Source organism: Daldinia childiae (assembly GCF_008694065.1).
Source record: "Daldinia childiae strain JS-1345 chromosome Unknown Scaffold4, whole genome shotgun sequence".
Lineage (NCBI taxonomy): Eukaryota > Fungi > Ascomycota > Sordariomycetes > Xylariales > Hypoxylaceae > Daldinia > Daldinia childiae.
Window position 1 is genome coordinate 1,873,740 of NW_022984645.1, and position 21,194 is coordinate 1,894,933.

Below are 21,194 nucleotides of genomic sequence, written 5' to 3' on the forward strand. Positions count from 1 at the left end.
TTTCAAGTTAGCTGCCTGTTAGTCTAGCATCTTACAAAGTCAAACTGGGCTCTTCCTACGATAAACAGTCATATATATCATTTAGCCGCGCTAGGTCATCCCATTTCATAGCCTCCTTTATTTTGAGATACTGGGCTCGGGGGCAAAGTTCTTGAGTGTCTTGGGAAAAGAGGTCAGGAGTAAAATCGAAAACGAATATTTGTTATTATTCCATAGTAGGAAACACAAGTTCCTCACATACGCCATTAAATACGACACAAATATAGACTATAGACTATAGACTTCATACAACATCTCTAATCCAACAGTTCCGTCCACACCAGATACAGATTAGGCAACTTTGATTTTTCGTACGGCCTAACCTTCTTACCATCTTCCTCGATCTCGAAAATCCACGTAGGAAACGTCACTAGAGTAGAACTCCTGAACGGCTTCGGAGGGTTAGACCATACATGGTGCATTTGAGGCGCTCCACAGTTGATTTGTATTGCCCGATATCCCCTAGATTTCATTTCGAGCATTATGAATCTTGCTAACGCTTTCATGAGCCCTTGGCCATAATATCCGTGTCTTGTTCCGCTACCGACCCGTTCGATAACCTGCCCGGCCGCCGTGGGCTCCCATGATCCCTTGGGTCGTGGGTCGTGTACTTCATAATATTTACCCATGGGAACATTCATAGGCGTGGCCTTCGTTGCAGCCTCCCACCCCTTTGGGTCACCAGGGACGAACTTGTCGAACGATAATCCAAAGCCAACAATAGGAAAATCTAACGCATCAAGTAACCTTTGCCGTCCATTAACCTCTAGATCGGGATCGTCGACATCGAAGTCGTTCCAATAACAAGCACCACCCTTAGCAGCTGATTCGGGCCTCTTAAATACGAACTCCTTGTCCCAAATGCAGAAAGACAGGCCATTCTTTGCCGCCATTTCAGGCATCTCATAGAAAGGTTTGCAAGCATGATAAGCCTTTAATGCTTCTCTTGCCTGGCGTCCTTCGTATATTGCGCTCCAGATGGGCGAGTCGAAGTAGTGGGTAAAGAAACTCAAGGCCGAGACTGACTCGGCGAGATCAGGCGTCACTAGTCGGATTTCATATCTTGAGGGCAGTTCAATCCCGTGGCTATTCCGTATCGGAGCACCCGGTCCCATAGTCGCCTACTACTTGGACTTGTACGCCGTCGAAGTTATTCCTCCCCTTTAAAACTAACGATGTAGGTGACGCCCAAGTATCAAGTTCACCTAGAAGGTTAAATAGTATGAAAGGATGTCTCGCGTCAGCATTGACTGTATAATATCTTATGTCACTTAGATCTTTGTTCCGGGAATACACGAAAAGATATATATCCCATCATGACGTGAGCGCCAGATGCGCGAGATAGTATGGCATATCCTAATGTAGCAAGGAATTCGCTGCACACGGTCAAGGGGGCGTGTGGCCAATTGAATGTGTCTAATTATCTAGCTGTGTCGCATTGTTTACCGCACTTGTGAACATATTAGGAAGCTGACTTCACTTAGGATGACTTGGCAAATTTTATTACGATTTTAACATGCTTCCTATCATCGCAAATGCTGTTAGCTACGATACACCATGTGCACCTGACCACAAAATGTCGAATATAGATTGTCTTTAGACTACACACCGCTGTATATAAGCCCACTTCATAAGATATTGTGGCCAACGCAAAAATGACGCGAATCGATCATTGGCTCACAGCTGGTCTTACTACTTAAGGTATTGCATTTGGCCATGGAAATGAGTAATGAATATTTATACAAGTTTTATTTCGTATCGCTAATACAGAAATTATGTTTTAGCATATGCTAATATGAAGCTCCGATATGCGGCCTGAAAGCTGTGGAAGGGGTTTACCACCCTGCGACTCCAGCATCAAGCAATAGGGTGTCGATAACATCCTCTCCCGAGAGCAAAGTTGCACTCACAGCCCCAGTAGGTGATTCAATTGCGATGGACCCGGACCAGTAACCTATATCCTTCAATGGGCTTTCACCCTTCTCGAGCTGTACATCTGCCCGTATAATCTTGGGCGCAAGTGTGAGTGGCTGCGCAATCGGAGTCGAGACTCTTACTGATACTTGCGATGGATCGAAATCGGCTTGGTCTGTCCTCGCAGCAATGGTAATGGAAACTATGCCATCCGCAATACGAGTCAAGCTAGGGACGATAAACGCTTTATCTTGAATGGGGAAGACTTGAGTCTCGAAGCCTTTTGCCGCTATAGCAAACGATGATGCTTCTAATAACTTGGCGCTAGATATCGAGAAGGGTAGGTACTGCGTTGTAGCGTTCGTTTTGTTATCAGTTAATTTGAACACAGAAATTCCTAAGTTGTCCTCGGGGACCAGTGTCTCCGTATAGTTATTCGAGAAAGTTATCGAGACCGGGTCCTTCGGAATCTCTCCAGAGTACAGCATCTAACTTCTTCTTAGCCACGTGTCACTGTAGGGTTTATATCTTACATTCAGTCACATACCCTGATTTTTCCCGAGAGGACTAGCTGTTTATCGCTAGTGACATCCCAAGTCACATTTATCGGCTTGATGAGTGCTGGCGCGATTTCTGATTGGAGTTGTACTCCTGACGGGACGGTGTTGAGCATACGGCTTAGTAAATCGACGCAAGTGTCTTGAAACCCATCCCCTTGGGCGTAAAGCTCTAACATGGTCTTGTTGCCATCGCTCTCGTATAGACGGAGGTCCGACCTACTGCTCTCATTGAAACTTGTGACGAGCGCACCACCCCTGGCTCCTGTGTTGTCGATGTATTCATGGACCACTGCTGGATCGAACACAGCCCGTGTATCGTCAAAGTTTGATGCGCCATTGGTATTATTAGGAGTGATGGCAGACTGCTCAACTACTTCTGGGAACCCTCCGGCATGCACCTACGTATCATTATGATTAATACAGATTATATTAATGCGAAAAAATTACTCAATGAGAGTATGAAACCCGAAATATATTTTTCTCAGTGCTCCTTTAATATGGAGTGGCAGGCTTGGGAGGATGTGACTTACGGATCCTATTGTGTGACCACATGCCGTCAAAGCGATAGCGTCGTGCTGGTTAAAGCCGGTTTGCTCGAACTGTGCCAGTGTTTCTTCCAGACTTGTTGACGCCTCTGGCACGCCGGTCTTGGGATCAGCCACGGTCGCGTCTACTCTACCGGGTTTATACGGTATGTATTTCCCTCCGCATAGATGTACCGACATGACCGTCCCGATGGCAAGCAGATCAGCCACTTAACATAGTTTTCTCTCAGCACCGCAAATTCAAAGTCTATTAGTACCGCACCGGGATTTCGTAGTTGGCTTACTAGGAATAAACTCGTTAACGAAGGGCCGCCAGAACGTAAAGCTGTCGTTGAACGCGGTACCGGAGTTCTCGCCGCGAGCCGTCTCGAATCCGATGCTAGCATCTAACCCGCCTGTCCCGGCAGCAACATCGGCCGTGGCGAAATCATGGAACGCAACGCGCAACCACTGCGCAGACGTCGTCCTGCGAGAGTTTATGGCAGGCTGGCCTACTTCTGTGACATAGTTATCGCAGGGCGTGATGGCCGACGAGAAATTAGAAGCATATGCGCCCCAATTGTCCACGAGGATGTGTTCGAGGGCTGATACAGCAACGTTCGGGTAGTAGAACATGGCCACAATTGGCATAGGGACTGTGCCCAGGAATACGATGAGACCCGAGGATACACGCATCTTGTCAACTCAACACAACTTGGTTCGATGGTTGACTCAAATTCAACAGCAAGAGACCAGCATGCCTACCTACCTATATATAAGTCCAGAAGGTGACTAACGCAACCAAGCCGCGTATAAGTCAATATCAGATGAGAGTCGTGGGCAAGGTACGAAACGCCAAGATAGCTTCATTAAATAGGAGACGGTAGAGAGGCCGGGATGCCGCATCATATACCGGGTTTTATAGACCACTTGGCACAACATAGTAATCAGCTCGTCGGCCGAACCCAGCGACTCCACCTCGGGGAATACGGTAAGCCACTCGCCTCGAATCCATATCGTACGGCCTGGAAGTCATATTGGGTCAGATTATCATTAGATATGTTCTTACTGGACGTTGCGCGGTTGTAATGGTCAGCGCCCCGTGCCATTGCAGCGTGCTAGGACCGGGAGCGATGTGACTCTGCGAGTGCGTAAAACGCGCGGGAGCCAATGCTGATCAGGGTCTCACGTTGCCGCCGCTTTGCCGGTACCCTGGTCCCGCGCATGACTGTCGGTGGAACTCTATAAAATCGGCAGAAGCGCCGAGCTGCCCTCCTTATTTAGAGACTGGTAAACTTTTAGTGTATTAAAGCTTGTTTATACCCCAACTTTTGGTGCGTGACGACGTTTGGGATTTCTGACCATAGGTACTTTATAAGCACGGTATAACGCATATGTACCTGTTTGACGATAGATAGCCTACTGTCACATTCAGAGACGGAGTTAAAATAGAACGATACCTAAGAGTTCTACTATTGCGCGTTTAGATTCAAATAGCTGTTCTCGTGGGAAGCTTATCATAGAGTCGCAAGGAATGAGGATGAAGCAGAGGAGTTGTCTGCAAGGATCCACGGATCTACATACGGGGAATAGCTTACATAGATTAGTGGGTAAGTTGAAGATTGGGGATGGTCGTCTGGGGCTACCTTGTAAACTCGCCTTCTCTTGCTGACAGCGTATTAGTGTGGTGATTTCTTCGCATAAATAAAATTTGCTCCAGATAAATGCATGAATCAAGTTCTACGAACTGCCAGGTGCTCTCATGAATCATTTATATTACGCAGTTACTAATTTAACTGTCGTTCTCGTTCTCCACCCGGACCATGTCACGACTCCACGATGTCTATTGAACATGATAGGGGATGAAGCTGATGAAGTAATAGACGTTGTTTCCAGCGGTAGCCTATCGTAGTCTTTCTCGAGACGTAGTTCCTCTTCATTATTTATGTTTCTGCTATGTTGAGTACTGCCCACTTCCTCGTCGTCATCTCTAACCCGTAAGCTTTAGTATTGTTTAGTGAGTTTAGCACTAGATGTTACATAATAAGGAGGGAAGACACCTTTATTGAGCTGAAGGATGTAACATCGGGTTTTAGATCATTGAGGTGGACACATGGCTAGATGCAAAGTACAATAGTTGTAATGCAACAATGGATTGTGAGGCTAGTCGATATAACCCTGCGGACATCTCTAACGCGCATAGGGTATTTTTTTCTTTGTTAACTAGGTACCTACGACTGAACTTCCGTGTTCTTTTTCAAGAGCCTGTATTAATCATACATCTGACTTGAATGATTTATTAAATTTATTAAAGTCTTCGCTGTAGGGTTTTCCACGGAACCATTGTCCATGTTTGCGTCTACGCACGATTTTCGATAACACACCGAGAATTGATCGAACTGAACATCTCCTTCGGCATAAGCTACACGCATTGTTAGCTTTATTCGACGCCATAAAATCTAAAGAGGGTTTCTATCTAGTATATTCTTTTTGTGCTTAATAATAGGTATTGGCCAGATGCCGGTTTAAATGACGAAGAAAGTTAAAAAAGGAAAAAAAAAAGGAGGTGTGATCGTCTAGGGAATCGAACCCTAGGGTCTAGCAGTACTTCTAAGAATAGTATAAGGATATAGTGTCAAGTAGTTCTTAGGAGGGGCGGGAAGTATTTGCTAGGCCGTTCCAACGCGACCTTTTGGCATTTGTTAAAAGCCCTATGCGCATAATTGATATATAAGTCTTCATTTTAGAATTTGAGTGGAACAATATCGGGTGGCTTGTAATAAAATTCTGGCCTTGTGGTTTGACAGAGCTTATTCTGTTTGAATTACGTACGATAGAGTTGTCAATTAGTCCTAAGCTAAACCGTTACTACAAGTCTACTATCTCTATTGTATCTGGCAGTTGGAGTTATCCCCCTCCCCCTTTTAATAATTGCCAAAGATTGAGCTTCTTCGGGCGCTACGTCACAATGTTACCGGTCGAATTGGATGCGTGATGGGCATCTTGGAATAGACAGTTTGGCATAGGCTAGAGGTGGTCGAGTATGTCTGAGTCCCTAGAAGATTATGGAGAAAATGTGGTAGTCTAATGGCACTTCAGTGCGCGTAGAAGGAACAAGGCTTTATCAAGATAGGTTACGTGGAAGCTTAGGATACGCCCAGTTACATTATGTCTAAAACCGACAACATGTAGCACCAATTAATTACTACCTATTATCAGGAATAGCATCCTCATCCGCAGTTCCCATGGCCTTATCTGATCCTGTAAATGTTACATGCTACTTCCTTTCCGGGTCTCTGGGTCGAAATTCGACCATGATATCCTCGTCTGGGACGGGGAAGCCTGCTTGGACCGGCGAATTTTCCTAGGTAGACTCAATCCACTTACCAGCAACAGGCACTCTGTTCGGTTTCTTGCGTCTAGGGGTCGGCTTCCGCGCAAAACGCAAATGATCGAACCCTCTAGCAACTTCGTCCATCTAGAGACATCGGTATGCTGTGCTAGAGCCGGAATCATGAGCATGCTACCCTTCTTGAGAAGAAAGCGTTTATCCAAGAGCACGTCCTCGAGAAGAACACGTGGGCCGGGGTTCACGGCACGGTCGCGTAGCATTTCTTGAAATATACTTAGAAATACGGGACAAGATTCGCGAATGCCAGCCAAGTCAACAGTGTTGATGATACCCTTTTCTTCATCATTCTCCTTACGCACTAAGGTATAAACTTCGCTGCGGATATCAGCCAATACTTTCTGTGAAAAGATGTGGTAGAAGACCCATAAAGCACAGGGGGTCGAATTTCCTAATACAACAAAAGTGTTCCCGAGTTCCCCGCGCGCTACGTCTTCAAGACTGAGACCGAATAGTTGCTGATAATGCTCAAAGCGCTTGCGCACGAGCCCAGAGGTTTTTTTGTGTCCTCTCTTGCGTATATAGGTAGTTAATCATGGCATTGGCTGCAAGCTCGCATGCACGGCCTCGAATATTCTATGGTAGTTGTCAGTAGGTTTCTAGGGATAATGGAGGCCAATAGAGCTAAGGGATAGTAATCGTACTTACTTCCAAGCTTCGACAACAACAAGGTCTCGGTACGGATTCTGTGGCCCCCAGACTGCTTCCGTCGTGGATTCGACTATGATTCGACGTGACTACTGCCACAGACCGACTTGCACAGTTCCTTGTGCTCGCAGCTTTTCCATATCGGCTGAAAACCCCTCCATCGATCTTCTGTTTATCGCTTCAAGATCCTCTCCGGGTTCCATCACAGGCGTAATAAACTTATGCTGAAGCCATCCTCACTTGTTAGGTTCTGATGCATTATTTTGACAGCTTCCTTACTCATACCAACAAGATGACCTACATCGGCTACGATAATAGCAAAACTAATAGTGCGCCATTGTCTCTGAAGTGCGGGGATAAGTTGGGTGGCATTCATGATATACATTCGCGAAAAGGGCATGCGTAGGGTATAGATTAGAAGCTTTTACGTGTCTCTGTTTGAAGTTCTAGACCAGTACCCAGAATAAGAAGCATCAGATACTTAGGTATAGATTGATATAGATTTCTCAAGAACAGTTGACAAACCTCAATCAAATACAGAAGCGTGACTTCTCTCTTAACATCCCAATCAAAGGGCTGAAGAAGGGAACTCCAACCTTGATGACTGGTGGTTCCCTGACATCCCGAGTCAAGTAAAGGAGAACGCGAAGAAAAATGTAGGTAGCTACCATACCACCGAGTATGATAGTCACGGCGGGCGCCATAGTGTCTGAAGATCTGATGATGCTTTTCGTTACCTTTGTTGTTTGATCTACGGAATACCTAGGTACCTAGATACCTATCTATGTGAAGATTCTTGGCATTCCCTAAGAACGAATCATAATTAGTGCCATCCCTTCGGTACTGAGAAAATGTGGGTGGTTTACATGGCGTTGTACCCCTCCAGGATGGGAAGCTCCTACAAAGTCTAGCTCTAATCATTATGGATATAAAAGTATTAATCAACCTCCCCGATACTGATCATCATGGATTCTAACTTGATTCGAATTGTTCTACCAACATGGCATATAGAACAGCTTTCTATATAACTACCTAAAGCATTGTCTTCCAGGGATGGAGAAAGCCTGATTGATCAACCTCAGCCCGTTCAACCTGAGCCTGTGCAGTCTCCAAATTATGATGTCTCTTATATATTATATAAGTCTTTCGGGTTGCATGATCGGTATTATTGACTTTATCCGGCTCGTTTGTCAAACGCACCTCACATGAGGTTCCTGTATGTCGCTGTCACGTATTTCCTATCTACCGGTTAATATGACGAGGTCATCCTTATTATCTTTCTTGCGTCTCGCAATTATCCGTTAATAGGCTACTATATGCCGAAGTACAGATTATTGCGTGCTGAGCGCCCACAAGTGCACGTTCGTTGCGGCGCTTGGAAAATAAGACTCCCGATTATCTTCCACGAGCCGGATTCTTGTCCGTTTGTACCCATAATACTGCCCGCGGCCCTGTCCTACCCAGGTATAGAACTTGATTCGTATGATTGAATAAACCATACTTTCTGAGCGCTACACAAGACCGCTATGAAGGGGGCATCACTCCTATCCTCTCTGGCTGCGGCTAGCCTCGCTCTCGGGCAGTCCGCGCCCGCAAGTATCCCGACTATCCTTGGTATCCGTGGAGCTAACTCGGCGGGCTGCTTCTCGGCGACGAGTATGAGTCTCTCGCTAAAAGCCGACAGCTTGAAATTCGACTTCGCGGATATGAGGGCTAGCGTTACCCCAGCTACCCCATACGACTCAGAGGCTGCGATATGTGTAATGTCTATCGAACTAGGTGCTTTCCCGCAAGGATGGCGCTTCGCCTTCTCGGACGTCTCGTATACAGGACATGCAAAACTCGCGGGGGGTGCACGGGTTCGGAGTTTTGCGGCCAACTCGTACTTCCAGTGGGAACATCTCAAGAACAATGGGGCGATTGATCAACCTACTATTAAAAACGCCTCCGGCTCTTATTTGGTAAGTTTTAATCTTGATATGTACCTATCCAATTTAACCTCGAGTGTACTTCTAATGCGATGCCTTGTCCCAATTACTAGTTGGACGTCCCGGAGAAGATCGTAGACTTTGGTGCTACAGGCGCTTACGATAAAGACTTCAAAGTCGACATCCAGAACGACAAGCTGGTTTGGTCGCCCTGCTTTACCGGCCAGGAATACACATTCGACGATAATATGCAGGTCCAATTCCAGTTTCAAGCCTACCTAACTAAGGAAGGCTATTCGAGAACCGGAAGCGGCGTTTTTGGTCGTCCTATTGGCTCTGCTCTAACGGCGGACTTCAAAGTTATTTGGGAGCAGTGCGATCCGGCGCAGAGGAACTCTTGGGGTCAATTTAGAATGGGCGACTACGAGTCTTGCGAGCGTATCGGTCCAGCCGATAGTTCGGATGGACAGCCCACTGTAAGGTGGTGATGCGCTACGGGTGCTTACCCCTTTTCGTCTTGGTCACGATCGTGCGATGCGAGAGTATGTTTATAAAGACAATCACGGTGCATCTTTACAGATGGATATAACATGAGACTAATAGACCGATAATGAAGCGATGAAACGCACGCACTCACAATAGCGATATGAGAGATTTAGGTGAATATGCTCGAAGTAGATGCGCTTTAGCTAACTGACCGCACATATCCTAGTTCTATATGTGAAATGCATATGTACCTAGGAGGCAGCTATTTGATTTGCAAAGGAAACATTATATGACAATTGCCCATTCAGGGAGAATTTCTTGCTCCCGCGGTACTGATGCTCGATTGCGATCGTTGATGTGTTCATTCAGCGGAAGATCCTGATACTGGCTTCGTATACCCATATCTACTCCCCTCTTTTGAATATACCTCGCGAAGCCTATCGTCTCTCTTTTCCACTCTTCCTTAGATATTTTTCCGGCGACGTAGTCCGCATAGATCATTGCGTCAAAGGCTGCCTGCGAAGTAGAGGCGACCGTATGGGGTCGGAATCCAGCAAGCGCGTCGCCTATTAGCACGACTTTGCCATCCAAGTACTCGTTCTGAGGGGTCAGAACGTCGGTGACGGCTTGCACGAACGGCTTCTTAGTTCCACGGACTATCTCTGCGAATTGTGGCGGGAGCCTCTCAAGCGCGAGCTCTCTTTGCTTCTCCCAGGCGTCTGGGTTAATCGCACCCGGAGGGATAGTGATTTGTCTCCGTCTTCCATCTTTATCTGTCATAATCTCTTCAAACTCTGTTGAGTCTTCGGGGAAGTTCGTGTAGTAGACGAAGTTGATGAGACGTTGGTCTGGCTCGATCGTCCCATCTTTTCCTGGAATCAGGTACGCCAAGATCTGGATTCCGGGGGAATGAAAGAAAGTAAACCGGTGGCTGAAGGCTTCTCTAGCAGACTCGCTAGCTTCGGTCTCAATCACTGTCCCACGAAGGGCACAATAACCAGCATATTTCCTCTCGACGTCCGGTTCAAGGATTTTACGTATCGTTGAGCTAGGTCCATCAGCTCCTATAAGGATATCACCAAATATGCTTCCCTCTTCTCCCTCACTTGTTTTCCAGTGCACTCGAATACCGTCACCCTCCTTATTGAAGCTCACAACTTGTCGATCATGTAGATGTGTCGCTTTCCCATGCTCCGGAGCAGGTTCCGGCACTTTGCAATATGGACTCTCGATGCCGTCGTAGTTAGCGCGCATGAGATAGTACGTCAAATCCCAAGAGGTCATATATTGCACCGTTTCCTCCTTGTGTACTATATTTCCGTCCTTATCAAGGTACTGTCTCCTGTCCGAGCGAACAGCAAACGGTCGCTCGCATCGATTGTATCGGTTAAAAAGCGCAAGAGTGTCTCCACCTGCAACTATTCCCGCGCCTTGGTCCTGGAGCAACGGAGCGGGATTGCGCTCTAGGATCGTGGTGTCGTGACCTAGCGCTTTCAATGCAAGGCCAGTTGCGAGACCACCCAATGATCCTCCAACCTAACAGATTCAATTAGGGAAATTTCGTATCTAGTTTGGCGGTCGCACTCACAATCACAAAGTGTAGCTTTTTTGCTCCCTGGCCCTCCGCCAGCTGCTCAGTTGAGGGGATAGCCATAGTCAAGTTCGTACCAATAATCGATTAAAGATGAAGTTATTGATAAAGTCTTATGTTAAAATATCCAGCGACTTCTATCAATTAAAGTAATCCTGTTGGCCGATGAACGTATGTCTTCTGAATTACCCGGAGGACATCCAATATGGAATGTGCCGATCTTGACGTCGCATCGAACTAGTCGTATTGAACGGCAGATGTCTTATTGATTACACCTCACCATTCCCGTATGCATTGGATTTGATAAGATACAGTAAGACTGCATCATCATTTCATGAGAAGCCGAAAAACTCCAAGACATATTACTAAGCTGTAAACATATAAATGAGAATAGTCAGAAATATATGCATTTAGACTACAGGTAAGCTATTAATTCAAATCAAATATGTTTACTATGTACTTACATCTACAATATAGTCCTAGACACCATTTAAGCTTCTCCTAGTCAGCTTAATTTATTATACAGCATCAAAACTTTGAAAGGTCAGAAACAGCATTACCCCTTGAGGGCATTTATATCCTATCAGAATTAACTTCCACAATCAGTCCATGTGTAGTTACTATGCTATGAAGACGTCCGTGTAATTAACCGGATACATGTGATGATGTTAGGGTTTAGGAGATTTTTAAAAATATTGATCACGTTTAGTTATAGTATGGGTCGTATAATAGTTACTTCAGCTAAGAAGCTTTCGGGGCTTCGTCGACGTTAACGTTATTACAAATCTCTCCAAAAACTTCTACCATATGGTCTAAGCGTTCTCTACTTTCTTTTATCCTTGCTGCCATATCCCTCCCTAGGGGGAGAATCATTTCTTTCTCATGGCCTTCACCTATGCCCTTACCCATGACTACATCATATATTGCTTGAGTTGCTTTGACATGATCGCCAGGGACAGCGAATTTTCCCGTGTTCAAGGCAGTAAAGAATTTGTCTGTTGTTGTTCCTTTATAGTCGGGGTCAATAGATTTACATACCGCCCTAGTTTTAGTAACCATAGGAGTATTGAACGCTCCCAGATAGAGTAGTAGGACGCGGACGTTGAAGTCTTGCATTTCCTTATGCAGTGTCTTTGTTATACCTTTAGCTTGTTAGCCTAAATAGTATCCAACCACGATAGGAGAATAATTACCATCCAGAGCTGACTTGGAGGCGCCATAAACACCTAGAGACTGCGAGGCTTCCATTCCGGAGCCGCTGCTGAAGTTTACAATCACGCCCGAGCGTCTCTTGCGCATATGAGGCGCTGCCGCACGCATTAATCGATATGGCCCGAAGAAATTTGTCTCCATAACCTGATGAACCTCTTCTTCAGTGAAACATTCCGCAGGACCTGTCATACCGATACCTGCGGAATTGACTAAGACGTCGATCGCTAGTCCCCTCGCTTCGATGTCTTCAATTACATGTCCGCAGTCCTGCTCATCTTGGTTCAGTCTAAGCCATTCACCCCCCTTCTTCGTGAATTCTTCTACCAGCTCTGGTGTGCGACTCGGGTTCCGGGATGTCGCGATAACGTTATGACCATAAGCTTGGGCAAGTTGCGCCAGAGCCAGGCCAAACCCCGACGAGCAGCCAGTGATTAACCATGTCAATTTTCTCTCCGACATTTCTACCGTCACGCGTAATTTATGTATTAGGTTGTAGAACAACCAATGCGTTGTTGAAGGACCCTAGGATAGTATGCAATTAAGATAGGAACGGCATACGAACTGTCCTGTATATATAGGTAGTTACCTAGATAACGGGTTTTGGCGGACATAAAAGACTATCTCCATAATCTCGGCCCAGTAATATCTCTACTACCTAGATCACTAACCAAAGCCAAACTATCATGCGGATCGGGAGGGGACATCACCCGATCCCGCAGTCTATTTATATAAGCCTACTCATTCAGCTTTTACCAGAATATGGCTAGACGTCACTAATTCTAATAATCACCAGGTTAGCATGATGAATATATCCAGTACGTATTTAGAGGCGTAGCATCTCAAAAATACAGATTTCACAATCTAGAAGGTAAAACTTCATCCTGAGGTATAACTTGGACTACCATCTACGAAGGAGAATTACAGGAAACCACTAGTAGATATAAGAATATTTATATAAATGCTACATCGATACTTGCTGTGATACAATTTGTGTAAGTCATTCTTCGGTCTTAAGTCCTACGCCAGTAGTATACACTATCAAAATAGGCGGCTTATAAAAATATTTCCTCCTAGACTGACGTTGATTATACTATGTGTTTGGGGTAGGGACGGATCCGTACTTTCAACCAACCAGATACGAGGCTCCATAGATGCCGGATAGATAATCGTCCCGGTCCGAAGACTCATATAGAGGTAGGTACCCTGGGTCCGTGGATATATACACAGTATGCAGGCGAGTTTGTCAGTTCAATCAACCCTTGTAATTTACATGTGACATCTATGAGGTAGATAGCCGATTGCATGACTGAAAAGGTATGGGAAGGGAATAACTTCAAAGAAAATCGAAATTTACTGAATCAGGAATATCTACTCGTGTTATTAGTCGACGCGCACCCAGTCAGCCTATAATTTGGAATCATCGGTCAAATTATTCAGTACATTGTACGAAGCTTTCTTTATCATCGCCATATCCTCCTAGTAGTGTTTCCATTTTCTACGTATATTTTCAAGATTCTTCAAATGTGTTAGTACCTGATGTTAGGGGTGGCTACAAAGGTAGATTTACTATACAAAGGGCACGTAGCGCCTTCGTAATAAGGCAAAAAGATAAGCATCAATAATTCAACATTATTTATCTCAACATCTACTTTGTTTATAACCTCAATCAAGGGTATGGTATCTAATGATACCTACCTTGGTAAAGGTAAAGTATGGAAATATCTTACCTGTACACAAACACTATAATCACAACCTTCCAATTTGGATTCTATTGTGGTATATTTAAATGAGTCGAAACACACCACTTGCATAGCGATACATCAACATTTCTCTCATATTTATTTTCTCTCAATCTAAATACTATCTCCTTTTTAAATATTCGCTTCTTCGTCACCATTTATCCGACTAGGAAATAAACGAAGCCAAATAAAAAACTAGAGGGAGTAGCTGATTATTTCTCTCCTAGCCATGTCGACTCCTAGGATATATAACCAAACTTTATCAATACGCACAGTACCATTCTACTATACCGGTATACACCCGTCTCATAATGCAGACTCTTCGCAGAAGCTTCCGGATGAGATTTTTTATCTTATTGCAAGAGACTTTGCCGAACTACGGGTAATCTCTCGACTAAGTCAGATGTGCCGCCAGCTGGCGGGACTACTTAAGGGGCTTATCTATCGGCGTAATGTATTAGATGTAAAGGCTGCTCAAGAAGCTGCTACTGCCAAAAATCGACATTCAAGCCATGACAGAGATCAGATCTTCGAAAGTATCAAGGAGCTCCAGATGCATGTAAGAAGACCGCGTATCAGTTGTTCTCAATTTTCGGCCCTGCACTGGGCTGCACGTCGTGGGGCCGTTGAAATTGTAAGAACTACTATTAGAACATCATCAAGATTATTTCCCGAGTATGTTAATGTGAAAGACTGGAGGGACTTAACGCCGCTGGCTTACGCCGCAGCTGGTGGACATGTCGAAATTATGCAAGAACTTATAGATGCAGGATGTCTCGTGAACGCAGGGATCCGGTTCGAATTTGTAGTTGGTCACTCCCCCGAAGAGACTTTTAATGACTATGTACTTACCCCTCTAATTTTCGCAATTTTTGCGCAGCAAGAAGCTGCTGCTACAATTCTAGCCCGACTCACCTTTTATCAAGACGTCCTTTACACTCGGCCGGGCCTTGCTAGTGTTTTTCCACTCCCTCTGGCGGCACTTGCACGCATGCCTCGTGTTGTTGAGATATTATTATCTCATGGATATAACCCATGGGAAACCAGGCATTCTCTTGCGGGTTTGTCAGCTGTACACCAAGCTGTTTCGGAAGAGGACAATACGGAGACGATAGATATTTTGCTTGGCCATGACGTCTCTATGAATTATACAGGTCTTTGGCGGAATAATACACCGCTAGAGACTGCTATACGACATCAGTGCTTCCGCAACGCATTACATCTCATTAAACACTATCTACCTTCAGGAGAATATGGTAGATGGGCAGAGGAGGCATTGAATATGACGGCTGGCTACGATGATGGGTTTGCTGTCACGGAAGCTTTGGCAGAACTCGTTAACGCAGAGGGCGAATTTTATGTGATCGAGGATGCTTTCTTGATATCATCTAAGGACATGTCCAAATCCTCTAGAACCAATAAGTTCCTTGGTCAATTATTAGCTACAGGGCTTGATAGAAATCACCTTGGGGGCGGAGGAGGATACCTTCATTGGGCTTGCCAGCAAGACCCGGTCAACGTTAAAGTTATTAAGCTTATGCTTGAAAATGAGGACTATCCACTTGACATTAATGAGAAGGATGATGATACTTATACGCCTCTTGATCATTTAGTCGAATGGGGATATGATGATATTGCCACTCTTTTCCGAGAGCGGTATTTTGCGAAAGCAGGTGACGAATTTTAAGGATCAATAAATATATGGGCGTAGTTATAATTACCTAGGTACCTAGGTACGTTTTATTTTAGGGAAGTAGATGACATGAAAGAAATATTGACTTTGTGTTCTCTTAGTAGTTGCCTATACATTATTTAAAATCATCTTAGAAATGGATATGCTACCATGTTATATACCTTAGGTATCTATCTTAGACCTTATTTAGGCCCCATATGGAGACCCCGCAGTTAGTCTTCTAGCACACATCATTCAGGCTGTTGTTGCTCCTAGACTTAAATCGTAGTTTAACAAGAGGTAATTACCTACCTAAGGTATACTCTGTGTGATTGGGGGCGAGCACAATCAATCAACATCGTTTACTTACTAAGAGATTCCATAATTCAAAATGCCCCTTAAGACCGTCTTCATCACCGGATGCGGTCCGGGTGGCATCGGTTCGGCCCTTGCGATAGAGTTCCATCTGAGGGGCCACCGCGTCATCGCCTCATCAGAGGATCTACCCACACATCTCCAGGATATCGGCATCGAGACGACGGTCCTGGATGTCACATCGCAAGACTCGATTGAGAGAGCTGTGGCGCACGTGTCTAAGCTCACAGACGGCAAGCTAGACATCCTGATCAATAATGCCGGCGTCTTGCACATTATGCCCTTCGCACACACTAACGTCACCGCTGCACGCCGCGTTCTCGATGTCAACGTGTTGGGCGTATTTGCCGTGACGCAGGCATTTCTTCCGTTCCTCATAAGTGCTGCTGTAGCTACTAGGAAGAATAGCGACAGTAGTGGGAAAGAAACTGCGCTAGTAGCGAATATCGGCAGTGTTAACGCTCAACTTAAGCCAGCATTCTTTGGTATTTATAACGCGTCGAAGGCAGCCCTTGAGGTTCTAGGTGCTACTATCCGCCCGGAACTGGCGCCGCTAGGGATCCGCGTTGTGACTGTAAAGACTGGTGGCGTCGGGACTGGACTCTTCGCCAATGCACCCCCGACAAAATTACCAGAGGACAGTCCATATCAGCCGCTACGGGAGTATATTGAAAGTCGAAAAAGTAGGTGATGCTCATGTCTTAAATCGAAGCTTTCCGAATTAGAGTATCTTTAATTACTAAAAGAAATAATTGCTAAATTCGTATTGAAGTGCTGGAGCGGATACAATATATAGATCCTGCAACGTATGCGAAAAGGGTAGTTGATGAGCTGCTCAAACGCACTGTAAAGCCTGTCATTTGGCACGGCCCCATGTCGACAATTGCCTGGATATTGAGTTGGTTTGGCTGGGAAGGGATGACAGTAAGCTAGTCGGTCCTCTTTTCTTTAATTCAACTCACTGATTTGACGTTGTAGGATAGTATTTACATCAAAGAGAACATGTTATATAAGTGCGCTATAAATGCATAGTAATAAACGGTGTTAGTCTCATCGTCACAAGTTCTTGATTTAAAAGGGATTGGCGAACTCACTTGGAGATATATATCGTTGAGGGAGGATAGACTAATAATGACTAGATGAGTCTACACCTCATCCCAAAGCTATCCCAGAACCTCAGCCCAAAGTCTAACCCGATTTGGCAAAAGCTAAGACCTTGGATCCAAAGTTTTGATTGGTTACAATTGACAGGGTCCCCGCTTTGGGGTGAGCTTTACATCAGGTGACTTTGGGGTGAGCTTTCGTGTCTTATTAAAATATAAGCCTAAATGCCCTGTAATTACAGCGCATTACAATCATTAAGTCCCTTATATTATAGCGCTTGACATTTAATCAATTAAACGCATACCTTTACCTATTCCTTATTTTTTATTTGATTTATTTTAATTAATTAAAAATCAATTAAAAATTAATACGTAATCAATTAATAATTAATTGTTAATTAATTATTAATTAATTAAATAAAATTATTTATATTTTATTAAATATTATAATAATATATAAAAGTATATATTTGTATAAATATAATGTTAATAAAATGGTAGTCGAGTTTTGGGTGCGCTAGTACTATTGGGGTGAAAACAGGTTTACACTTGCTTGATTGGGTTAGACTTTGGGCTGAGGTTCTGGGATAGCTTTGGGTTGAGGTGCGCCCTCTGACTAGATTAATAGAAAAAAAAAACTTCTACCATCAACATACTTCAGAGAAGGGCAAAAGAAAAGGGTTTGGCCGGGGATTGAACCCGGGACCTCTCGCATGCTATTGCAAAGGGTGTACCCTAAGCGAGAATCATACCACTAGACCACCAAACCATGCTGGATCGTGTAGATCACAGACAACAGACTGTGCTGAATGTGAACTTTGGGTCGCTAAATAGCCGCTATGTTCAAAATCTTTTGGGCCCGGTTCGAAGGAGCCGGGGCATGGAGCGGGCGCAGCGGCGACGCTAAGTGGCTCTAGATGGAAACCAAATATCCAATAATAGGCTAGGATCGGTAACGCGGTGATGATACTGAAGATATGTAACAGGGTAGATATCTCTGCAAGATCGGATCCTCAAACAGTCCGGCTCGTACTCGGTTGGAAACGTATAGAATGATAAGATTCTTTTTCATCCAATGTACGACGATGTATATGTCATATAGAGTTATCTCGTGGCTCGAGGCATTTTCCGTTAAAATCGTCGATCTGTTGAGCAACCAACGCCAACAACCAACATTACCTAGGAATCCTGCATCCTACAACCGGGGAGTTATGGAGGGGATGGGGATCGGTGACTACTTTAGCTAAAGAGAAGATAATAAGAAATACTTATCGTTCATTTTTATTGAATTATTGTCGTACACCGGCTCATCGAAAAAGGTCAGCAAACCATCTTGTCTCACTTATAAACGGAATCATACCTAAAGTGTGGCTTGCACTTGACATTTGTGTACGACTTGTGGCTGATCACGCAACCTTTCGCGGCGCCTCTTTTTTTCATCTAATACATCCATCTGACTTATCGCAATCGGGCGAAACCCTTCTTAATCTAACTATTAATACTCCAGGTTAAGGATCTAGATTTATATGTTCTATATATCTCGCGAAGGTTTACTCTGCTGCATTTTTTATGATTATTATTTTTTGCTAATTTCAACTTCGTTAAATCCTTGGAAATATTCTAGGTCAGATACTTAAGCAAAAGTAGACCGCAGCGGGGGAAGAAAATATTATCTTGGTGAAATCCTAGGTCGACCCCGGCGATTCCCAGATAAAAATGAGTTGGCCATACCAAATATTCGCGCTAGATGATGCTCAGAAGCATGCTCGGCGCCAATCGCTTGACCGTCATGCAGCTTATGCCCAGCTCTCGGCGCTGATTCCCATAGGCCTCATCTTTCTCTACCGGCTGGGAGTATTTCTGTTGAGACGGGCGTCACCTTATCAACCCGTAGCTTACTCAGCCGTTCCGAGTTCTCCGGGACTCAAGCGCGAGAGACAGAGTCCTGTCGGATATTGGAGTATTACGACGAGACGTATCGTATGGTGGCTTGGCGACGATGTTGTCATCCTAGGGCTGAACTTAGGACAAAGAGACCAGATGGTTTTCGGCTCCTTATGGTCTATGTGGCTTGTTTTCTTGTGTTTCGATGGCACTGGAAATGGTAGGTCTACCTATTATTCGACGTATTTTTCAGCACAAGCACATCCTTCGGATAATATGCCGTGTCCCAGTTTACCCCAAACCCAAGTAGTCGGGTCGATCTAATTACTACCTTATTATCTAAGAAGTACCGAAGCTGATCTAATATAGATTATCTTCATCTTACAAAGCGGTTTGGGATAGTTGCTCTATCTCAACTTCCGCTGCAATATTTACTAATATTGAAGAATATCAATCCTGTCGCCTTCGCGTTCGGGTCTTCTCATGAGCAACTCAATCGGTGGCATCGCGTCCTCGGTTGGATCATATATTCCCTGCTCCTTGTCCATGCAGGTTTATACCTAAACTTCTATATTCAAGAAGGCATTCTCTCTGAAAGAATCGTCCGTCTTGTTCCAGCTCTTGGGCTTGGCTCAATCATTGGCATGAGCTTGCTGGGCGCCACGGCCCTTAAAACCATTCGTACTTATTCGTACCGTGTCTTTTTCATTACGCACCTTGCGGTAGCGATGGCACTACCACCGGCCATCTTCTTTCATTCCCATCACGGGGGTCGGCAATATTTAGTCGAGGCATTACTTGTTTTCTTCATCGATCTCGTCAAGCGCAAGATTGATACCGTCACCATGCCATCGACTCTAGAGCTTATTCCTGATACGAACTTAATCAAGATAGTAGCCAGCCTTCCCTCCTCAAAACTTGATCGTTTCCGCAAGTACGCCGGAATGCATGTGTATTTGACTATTCCTTTTAGTTCCCGCCGCAGCTCACACCTTCTATTTGAGTTTGCCTATAACCCATTCACTATCGCGTCGGTAGATGAAAAATTAGGAGAACTGACTTTAGTTGCGCGACGCCAAAGAGGGCCTATGACTGGAGCCTTGGCCCAATTTGCAGAAGATGAGTTAACTGACACTAAAGTATCGCTATGCATGGAAGGCCCTTACGGGTGCGCGACTTGGTTTCCAAACTTGGCTGGCCCGGAGTTCGATCGTATCCTTTTAGTTGCTGGCGGCATTGGTTCTACATTCATCCTACCTATATCCAGGTATGCCCAGCTTTCACTTAGTTTGATTAATAAGGTATTCATACTAATACTGACATCAATGTAGTAAGTTATTAGTACCTTCTTAGCGTTGGTTTCTACATCAAACCAGATTCTAGAATAGTACCTAGCGTCGAAACAGGGGGGTACCGGACCTAGATACTTGTAGAATGGATTTATCAGTAACTATATTTATTCAGGATACTAACATTTATAGGATATATTATAAATGAAAATCCAACAGCTCGGGTCCAAGTTGTCTGGGCAGTCCGCGGGGTCGCTGATGCGTCTTGGCCTTTGGAGAAGGCGGCAAATTCCCTCGATGAAAATATACAGTTATTCTTAACTGAGGGCGTTCCGCGCGAACTTACTTTACGCGAAGCAGTCGAGTTAGATAGCAATTCATATCTTAATCCCAGGCAGGTTCATAAACGACCCGACCTACGACAGATAGTTGACGACTTTTTCCGTCAAGGGCTTGAAGAGAGGGTAGCCGTGTTAGTTTGCGGCCCGGAGGGAATGGCTCGCGAGTTGAGATCACACGTCGGAGTTTGGGTTAAGAAAGGTCGGAACGTTTGGTGGCATAATGAGGGTTTTACATGGTAGCTGTTTTAAAAGATGGGGGAATACGATGAGACTTTAGGTAGTCTTGGATGGTATTCTTGGCACCTTGGCGGAAGCGATTCAACACCTTTATTTCTTGGTTTACTAGCCCAGCAGCCCAGCAGCCCAGTGATCACCGATTCATGCATGTCTCCAAGGTGTATTCCAGAAGCGCCGGTTAAGTTAACCCTCCAAGCAACGTTTCTTACACATGTAATCATCACATGCGTTCCTCAACCTTGT

At 44.8% G+C, this 21,194-nt stretch overlaps 5 protein-coding genes across 5 annotated transcripts; 2 read left to right on the forward strand and 3 right to left on the reverse strand.

Moving 5' to 3' along the window:
* Window positions 1–296: 296 nt before the first annotated feature.
* On the reverse strand, window positions 297–3,733 carry GL218_04826 (putative L-ascorbate peroxidase 6; the record flags this gene model as incomplete). The annotated part of the gene is made up of 5 exons (XM_033581451.1): window positions 297–1,125; window positions 1,879–2,441; window positions 2,501–2,911; window positions 3,044–3,267; window positions 3,343–3,733. The coding sequence occupies 5 exons, from the start codon at window positions 3,731–3,733 to the stop codon at window positions 297–299; spliced, it is 2,418 nt and encodes an 805-aa protein (XP_033435975.1).
* A 4,887-nt stretch (window positions 3,734–8,620) lies between these two features.
* Window positions 8,621–9,510, forward strand: GL218_04827 (uncharacterized protein; the record flags this gene model as incomplete). The annotated part of the gene is made up of 2 exons (XM_033581452.1): window positions 8,621–9,055; window positions 9,136–9,510. 2 exons carry the CDS (start codon window positions 8,621–8,623, stop codon window positions 9,508–9,510), a joined length of 810 nt encoding a protein of 269 aa, XP_033435976.1.
* A 283-nt stretch (window positions 9,511–9,793) lies between these two features.
* Window positions 9,794–11,162, reverse strand: GL218_04828 (2,6-dihydroxypyridine 3-monooxygenase; the record flags this gene model as incomplete). The annotated part of the gene is made up of 2 exons (XM_033581453.1): window positions 9,794–11,044; window positions 11,097–11,162. The coding sequence occupies 2 exons, from the start codon at window positions 11,160–11,162 to the stop codon at window positions 9,794–9,796; spliced, it is 1,317 nt and encodes a 438-aa protein (XP_033435970.1).
* A 1,089-nt stretch (window positions 11,163–12,251) lies between these two features.
* On the reverse strand, window positions 12,252–12,770 carry GL218_04829 (Retinol dehydrogenase 8; the record flags this gene model as incomplete). The annotated part of the gene is made up of 1 exon (XM_033581454.1): window positions 12,252–12,770. The coding sequence occupies one exon, from the start codon at window positions 12,768–12,770 to the stop codon at window positions 12,252–12,254; it is 519 nt and encodes a 172-aa protein (XP_033435971.1).
* Window positions 12,771–16,113: 3,343 nt separating this feature from the next.
* On the forward strand, window positions 16,114–17,129 carry GL218_04830 (NADPH-dependent 1-acyldihydroxyacetone phosphate reductase; the record flags this gene model as incomplete). Its single annotated transcript, XM_033581455.1, has 3 exons — window positions 16,114–16,780; window positions 16,870–17,021; window positions 17,076–17,129. The coding sequence occupies 3 exons, from the start codon at window positions 16,114–16,116 to the stop codon at window positions 17,127–17,129; spliced, it is 873 nt and encodes a 290-aa protein (XP_033435491.1).
* Window positions 17,130–21,194: the final 4,065 nt, after the last annotated feature.